Here is an 8,389-nt window from a genome sequence, read left to right on the forward strand (position 1 = left end):
AAGTCACTACCTAGTTATTTTCTGTCTCTTCCAATTCAGACACTATGTTCACAAAAACCTTGTGGTCTAGTGGCATGCAGTGTCCCGGAAAATACTCTCACATGAATGATGGGAATGAGTTCGAGCCTCAGTGGAAGCAACTATCATTACATTATAACAGAGTCAATAGTAATTGTAATTATGAACCACTAATGATCATTTGCAATCCTAGAATTAAAACCACATTAATGAAATATAAAGTGCCTGAGATTCAGTAATTGCTTTAATTAGAATGAAAGATGCAGTACATTCAACTCTCTAGGAAGGGCACAGGACCTATAATAAATTAGACCTGCACTGTTTCTTCTTACAAAAATGTTGATTCAACAAACAAACCCACATCACCAAAGCTGCCAACCAAAACCGACAGGAAATATAATCAGAGGGGGGGTGGGGGGTGAAGGTACTTTACTACTTTACAAACATGCCTGCCAAATTTTAAATTAAAATGGGAAGAATTGGCTTCAACACAGAAATGTAAAAGATTGGGGAAGTTAGTATTGGAAAGGGCAGAGGATAAATAGCCACGGCACCAATGTTACAACCCGACACACACTTTGAACACTTCATTGAAACAATTCACCTTTAAATGTACAAAAGAATTAAATATAGCGAGGTTAACAAGTCTTTTGTCGCTCTTCTTGTAAGGCAGTCGATATCCACTCTGAAGCAGCTGACCGGATGTCCTGTTCATGCGATGAAAGAGATATTGGAGTGACTGCAACCTGTTCACATAACAACCAATCAAGGTTCTAAGATCACAGAACATTTCTGTTGAAACTGAGGCTCTAAATAACAACTCTGCATTGCTCAAGAAATGTAGTTATTTATACTCAACAGCCAGTGGCAATGATTTATTTTGCATTCATAGACAAGTATGTAACATTAAAACTAATCTCATTTCAGCAAGGAAAATTTTACAAGAGGGGGAATATAAATACTTACAAAGCCATTTTCAAGTGCTTGGAAATCTAAATCCTCATCCTCTTCTTCCTGCTTCTTGTCAAGTAACTGCAATGTTAAAAACCTTCAAGTCAATCCTATAACAAAAAGTCCAAACCATTTTGAAACAGAAGGCTATCTGGACAAGGTCATGTTATTAGCATATAATGCGAAGTTGCAATTCAATAGCATATTAGAGAGACAAAGCAAACGCAATATATACAATATCATCATGACAAGTTTTACTCCCTTTACTCCTGATGACAAAGCAGGATACATTACTAATTTGCACAGAACCACAGCAATATATAAATTGCAACAACATATAGTTTACCTCCAATCTGAAGTACTTGACAGTCCGTTTGGGATCAGACTTTCCAGCAACACCAACTGATTCAACAACCTCCATACTCTTCCTCTGTGTGGTCAAACGGCGCGCAGCACCCTGAGAAAAATTGGGACAGAAACATCTGAATAGCTAAAAATGACGCAACTATTACGCATAGTTTGGCAAGTATTCAGGGTGGTGGGCCTCTTACCTTCCTACATGTCCAATCAGAAAGACAAAAAAAGAAGAGCAGTTTATTCACTTCAGAGTATATTTGCCAAAGCTGTAAATTCTAGTTAAGTATATAATAACCACTTAGATAAACAATACGTTGAGTACATGAAGCTGCAGAAACCTCTTAGTCACTAGTCACCCTACCCTTTGGGTATACTAAAAATTGATGCCCATTGCCAAGTCTGCTCATTACAAAAACTACAACCAAGTAAGGACATCCTTACCATCACTTTTTAGCTAAGAAACAAAGTTGTTGGACCATCACTCTTTAGCTAAGAAACAAAGTTGTTGGTGTCTTATATGAGTACAACTTGAATGCATGACCCTAAATTTGGTTTCATGCTTTCTAGATCTTTATCTTAACAAGACAGTAAAAATAACTATTCTCACACTTAAGAGCAAAATAGCCTACAATTAATAATTTGAACTCTCAATGCAAGTACATGTTGTCATATTATTTATAAAATTTGGGCTAAATTCCAAGTTGCAACTTTTATCACAAGCATTCCCTCAAGTCCCTACCTTATTTTTGCTGCTCACTAGAACCCATATAAATCAATGAATTTATATTAAAATTCAGGGGTTGAGCCATATAGTTACTTATACAGCAAATAAAGTTTATGTATGCAACTAAATATCACCCTTGGAAATTCCCAAAATCTTGTCATAGGCTCACTCTCACTCTTCAGATATTGAATTACTTGAAAAATGACCACTAATGATTAAATTTCTACTTACAGCAGCAGAAGCATCTCGGCCAAGCTGAGCAAGCTGCAAGCCAAGACTTTGCTGATTAGAGAGAAAGCGCGATGAAGCAAGATTCCTGTTGGCTGGAATAGCATTCCAGTTTAGTGTTGATCTCCAAAGACTTTGCTTTGTTAATTTGAATCCCTGCCAAAAACAGATCATAAGATAAATACTAAACTAATTGATAGCTCAATGCCTAAGATAAATAATGCACTCGAGTAATTGACTTATTTATTGATCAACTATAGCATTTCCTTCAACACAAACCAGTTCTTTCATAACCACAGAATTAATTACTAATATAAATCACCCATCCACAAGCATGTGGAGTACAAAATTCATAGGCCTATACAAGGAACTCAATTACCTCTATGAGAATTTGCAGAAGCTGAAACCATAGATGTATCATGAACAATTTAATTGAATAACAAGGACAATCAATTTTGTATCACTTTTTTATTTTCCGAAGCAATAACATATATAAGCAGCTTCTGAACACCAGATCCAGCAAACTGTTTTCAGTTTTATACCCTCTATTTCTTTTAATTATGTAGGTATGGTAAAAGCAAACCTTGTTAGCCAGAGGAGAGGTTGGAATTTCCACATTAAGTGAGCAAAATTTGGGGAAAGCACCCTTCTCTATATCCCTAATAGCTGCAGTAATTAAAGGTAAACAAACACTTGCAGCATCCTTGAAGTCACTTTCCTGGCTTTCATTGCTCTTCCTGAAAGTGTATAATCAATCACCCTATCAGATTATCAAGTGTCATTGATCATAGCAGAATAAAAAATAAAAATAAAAAAGGAAAAGACATACCAATTAAGAGATATTGATATGGATGGAACACCATTAAACAATGCCTCCCTGGCACCTGCTACAACACCTGAGTAAAACCTAGAGATAGCAATGCAATATGCACAAAGAAGAGTGATTAAGTGAAAGAGAAGTGAGAATCTAAAACCCAGGAGTCATAAACATAGTCAATTCACAACTTAACCGTTTAAGCCTTTTAAGACATAAATGCAAGATTGCTAACTGCATTTCAGTTCAACAGTATATGATGAGAGGAGAGAAAGAAGAATACATATAACATAACCAATAGAAACAGAGAAGCAGAGAACTACTTACATGTGATGGCCGCAGCATGAGCCCTTGTTGATTCCACTTATTACCTGAGAGGTTGCAGGAGAAAAGAGAATAACCAGACTTAGCACTAATCAATAAATAGGAGAGAAAGATATCCAATTACAATAATATTATGTCTGATGCAGTAATATCAAGAGTATAACATACCAATAGAGGCTTTGACCATGAAAATAGTGCACCAGATAAAGCCAAAGAGACACAATCTACAGTAGTCCCTGAAGCAGATTTGAATTCAAAAGTTTGAATTTGTTAAAACAGTAAAATGAAGTTCCAATCTTATCAAAATATCTCAAAATGAAGACACACTGCTGTGAGGAATTATACACTTGGATAAATTAAGTGTGCAGACAAAATTATGCTTGAATATATTTTTTGTTTTTTTTTAATCACTAACAGAAAGATTGCCATCATACCAGAAACTTCATAAGCAGTTGCACCTTGAATATCAGCTGAAGTCACTGCAACAGTTTCTCTCAGTGTAACAGAATGACCAGCTACAGATTTATCTCTATCAAACCATCCAAAAAAAAAAAACATAATCATAAAATCTTAAAAATACCAGGCAGCTATGTAAAAGGTGTCAAAACTCAGTTATGAGATCCAAATTCAAACTCCATAAATAAATCTAATCAAGCCCACAGAACATAATTACTAGATTAAGGGTGGCATATCACTAATAAATCTCAGGCATACTAATCAGGTAGAAATATGCTTTGGGAGCAGAAATCCTGCAAGACCTGATTATCACTTCAATCTTTAGAGTCAAGTAACAAATACCAAACCAGCATAAGCTCATAATTCACAGAACCTAAGATAAGGCAAGCATTAAAAAGTCTCATTACTTCCTTTGGGGTTCCATGGATATAAGTCTAAATTTCAAGCTATCGGGATGGATATCCAATGTACCGAGATTCCCAATTTATGCAATCTAAGTCTAGCTTTTCTTTCTTTCTTTTTTTTTTTTTAAACAACTTTTCTTTGGATAACATATCTTATAGAAATCTGTATATATAAATATCCACTAATAGTAATGAAGCTTTGCAGAAGACCCACGATTGAGGAGCCAAGACATGAACATTGTAGAGGCCTTGTAAAACCAGAGCATTGACGAGACAAGTGAGCCCAGGGGACTCAATCCCATCGGCATTAGTCACCAAAATAATAGGCTTCGAGCTATCGAGCTCGCCGGCAGCACCGCCGGAATTAGAATTCGAATTCGAAGATGAAGGCTCCGCCAAATCGTCCTTGTTGGACTCAGGTTGTCGATCCTGGTGTCCTTCTCCGGCTGCGGCGGCGGCGGCGCCACCTGCCTTGCGGCTCAGAAGCACCTGTTCGAGATTGGAGACCAAGCCGGGAGGTAGTAAGCTGTTCTTCATTGCAGAGGTAGTCATTTCTAGAGAGAGAAAGTGGATATGCGTAGCACAAAAGAGAGGAGAACGAAGTAGATAAGGAGGTAGGTCAGGCGTTGAAGAATCAATCGAATTCAAAACCCTAGAGAGAGAAAGGAGTGATGAAAAGGAGAGTAATAAAGCGCTGAAAAATGGAAGACGACCGGTTCAAACGGCGTTTAGCTGCGGAGTAGAGAGAGAAAGATTTTGTGCGCATATAGATTTAGAGAGAGAAGATAGAGAGAGAGAGAGAGAAGATAGAGAGAGAGAGAGAGAAGCGTGGAGGAGGAGAGAAGTGCGCGTGGTGGGGGAGGAGGTTTGAGTTTCTTCAATGGCGGAGTTCAGGACCAGCTGATGAACGGAGCTGAGGAGATCACAGCAAAGCGCAATGAAGAGCGTGCTCTACACGAACATTTCTTCGTCACTATTCCTCTTGTTACACTTCGAAATTCGAAGGGACGCAAACGATATTTAAATTTAATTAACATACATTAGATATTTAATCCGTAACATATGGAGTATTTCCTAATTAATATATGTACTCCGTAGTTGATTTTATTGTGATAGTAGAAGGTGTTAAAAATTAACTAACCGTAATTTATTTTTTTTTGAAAATCAACTATTATTAATATAACGAATAGAGCAAAGGAAGAATACATTCTGGGTGGAAGAATCTCAACACCAAGAATCATATTAAGAGCCTATTGATGAGGTAATTACAAACTTTTAAATTCGATTCCTAATAGAAGTCTATTATCTAGTATGACAAAAAGATTTCAAACATTATTTCAATACGCAGTTTTTCACCTTATTTTACCTTAATTTGAAGAGAAAATTTGTGAATTGTGATCGATTTTATGATTTAAATCTCTTTATTCATGCTCAAATTGGGATATTGAGTTAAAAATGACGAAAATACCTTTAAAATTTTTAGATTTCGGCACATTTTAAACGGATGAGTGACTGATGCGATGAATTTTGGCATTAAAACAGTAGCCGTGAGGCCAAAATTGATAGAAATTAAATATATGAATCAAAATTGTCATTTTATTAATAGTCATAGAAACAAAATTGGTATTTGCTCTGATTTATATATTGAGATAAACGAATAACATATAAGTTGGTTTAAAAATTTCCCCGGTACACTTGATAGTTGTAAACTTGTAACCAAGGGGGCGTGTTCACAACGCTATTCGTAGGAGCGTGAACCGATATCCGAGGAGTAAGATAAAATATATATTTTAAAATCAGGTGATGTAAGCGAATTGGCACGTGGCCTGTCTCAATTGCAGATTAAGGCGGGACCCTCTGTTTTTGAATAAAATGCCGTACGTAAAGAAAAAAAATGGATGAAATTTTCTACGTGACAAAGTTGTTCTTTGGCCTTTAATTAATTAATCCACTTAATTATCATCATTACTGTAACTTGCGAGATGACTCTTTGATTTTGACCATCTAACATTTTATTTTCAGCTTTGTGCTTTAATTATCAATTTGAAAATCAAATAAAAATCTGCAAAGTAAAAAGATGGAGTCACAAATATGCCCCAAACTATTTGAAAAAAAATGTTAATTACACTCACAAACTACCAAAAAAAAAGAAGAGTGAATTCTTATTCTTTTTAATATAATTGACTCTGTTAAAGTGTAATATCTATTCATATATACCTTCTCAAATTATTAAAATACAAAGAGTCAATGTTTTCGCTGGGGTTCGAGCCTATGTAGTGTCATATTAATTCTTAAACTCTTAAAAAATGTTTACCATAAAAGTAACATGTTATTGCGGGTTATATTGATGTAACATCCATCTGTAATTTGATTTGCATACATGGAAGTCATGTGTATTATTTTAACTTTTAAAAACCCTCTAAACGATTCCATCGGTTTAGAGCAAATCGCTAAATATTCAAACATGGGCTTTGACATTTTGGCTAAAGGTGATGGATGTTTGGTACTACTGACTCTGTTGCAATGTAGTATCAAAGAATCAACATTGCCTCCACTGATGCTTGAACCCACCCCCTTCCATATGGGGGGTGCAACCGGATGTCACTTGACCACAATGTCATTGTCTAGTTAGTAAGTTTAATTACACTATTTATTCAATTTAGAGAATTTATTTGACGCTATTTCTAAGAAAAAAAAAAAAGAATGTTCATGAGTTAACCCACAAACCAAAATCCGAGTCAACTTAAAACAAATAAAACCCCATTGCGAATAATCGACTTTCATTTTTCTTTTTTATTAACCAGTTTGCTATTTAATGTGCTAATGGTGAGGATTTTCCGTCGGGAATGAACGATGCTATAGTAATTTTGATCTCTAAAAAGCCTACCCCAATTACTATTGGGGATTTTCGCCCAATAGCATTATGTAATGTCACTTATAAGATTGTTTCAAAGATGTTGGCTAATCGAATGAAAGTGGTCTTGGAAATTGTGATTTCAGTCATGCAATATATTGATCTTGTTGGTTTGAGTCTGTCAGCTATAAAAGACCTAAGCTAATTTACTTCTTTGTGATCATTTGCTAGTTCGGGGTCACAAGACAAATTTTACTTAGTGTACACCATTGAGTAATGGAATCAAATTTCCCTTGTCATCTCAAAAAAGAAACCTATACACATAAAATTAGACCCATATTTGGCTACCACAAAATTGTATAAATGGACCAAATAGAGAAGTGAAACATAGGGTAAGGAAGAAAGGATATATTGCCTTGAAGAAATAGCAAATTCCTTGCTTGTTTCACCCATCAAAGTAGGGCATATGGCATGTGTATTATCCTGATGAATACTACATTTAACTTTCCACTTTCTATATAATTGATTAAAGTGGATTTGTTTTCTTCTTTTTCTATTATTGGGTCTAATCTCAGATTTAGATAGCTTTTCCTGTCCTTGTTTGCCATTTTTTTATAGTCACTTTTTCTTTGCGATTTGAATTTGAAGGTCAAGGCCCACCCATTTAAATTGAAATTTACCGGCAAAAGTCTAGTCATTAGACCTAAAAACTGACTAATTATGACTTTATGTCTGCTGAGAAAGTTGTTTACATGCTGTAAAGTTGATTCATATTCAAAAGTTATTTGCGAATATATCATGATGCATCAATTTATAATTTTTGAAAAATGTTATTTATATTTAAAAAGAATCAAATAATAAAAGAAATATATTTCAATGATATGTGTCATAATTACTTTATATTGATGATTAATCAATCGCTTATAAATTGAATAGACTTACCCAAATTAATTATATAAAGTTATGTTTAATTATGTAAATTGATCAATGTTCAATGCACACTAAGAGGAATATATACACACACACATATATATATATAGAATTGTATTCAGGTTAGCACTATTAGATTATAGAGGATTATAGAGGATTCATCGAACTCACATTAACCATTGATCTTATAAAATTAATGGGTAGATTTAGGTCATTTTTTATTTAATTGTTTGGTTAAATTAGGATATATTTCGCACAGAATATCAGGTATATATATATATATATATATATATATATATATATATATATATATATATATATATATATAT

The 8,389-nt window shown here is 34.5% G+C and overlaps 1 protein-coding gene across 1 annotated transcript; it reads right to left on the reverse strand.

The window, feature by feature from the left end:
• Positions 1-244: 244 nt before the first annotated feature.
• On the reverse strand, positions 245-5,124 carry LOC115997038 (5'-nucleotidase SurE-like). Its single transcript, XM_031236487.1, has 10 exons — positions 4,491-5,124; positions 3,851-3,945; positions 3,585-3,652; positions 3,420-3,463; positions 3,108-3,185; positions 2,862-3,015; positions 2,282-2,434; positions 1,316-1,426; positions 985-1,050; positions 245-764 (listed from the first exon to the last, which is right to left on the reverse strand). The coding sequence occupies exons 1-10, from the start codon at positions 4,826-4,828 to the stop codon at positions 657-659; spliced, it is 1,215 nt and encodes a 404-aa protein (XP_031092347.1). The 5' UTR covers positions 4,829-5,124; the 3' UTR covers positions 245-656.
• Positions 5,125-8,389: the final 3,265 nt, after the last annotated feature.

The sequence above is a fragment of the Ipomoea triloba genome, chromosome 11 (genome assembly GCF_003576645.1).
Source record: "Ipomoea triloba cultivar NCNSP0323 chromosome 11, ASM357664v1".
NCBI lineage: Eukaryota > Viridiplantae > Streptophyta > Magnoliopsida > Solanales > Convolvulaceae > Ipomoea > Ipomoea triloba.

What these genes read in the sequence shown, in the direction of transcription:
- LOC115997038 (XM_031236487.1), bottom strand. Translation starts at nt 4,828, where the DNA reads ATGACTACCTCTGCAATGAAGAACAGCTTACTACCTCCCGGCTTGGTC. An exon ending in CATGTCTTGGCTCCTCAATC is followed by an intron (nt 3,946 to 4,490) that starts GTGGGTCTTCTG and finishes ATGGTTTGATAG; the next exon opens with AGATAAATCTGTAGCTGGTC. An exon ending in TCATGCTGCGGCCATCACAT is followed by an intron (nt 3,186 to 3,419) that starts GTAAGTAGTTCT and finishes TGCTATCTCTAG; the next exon opens with GTTTTACTCAGGTGTTGTAG.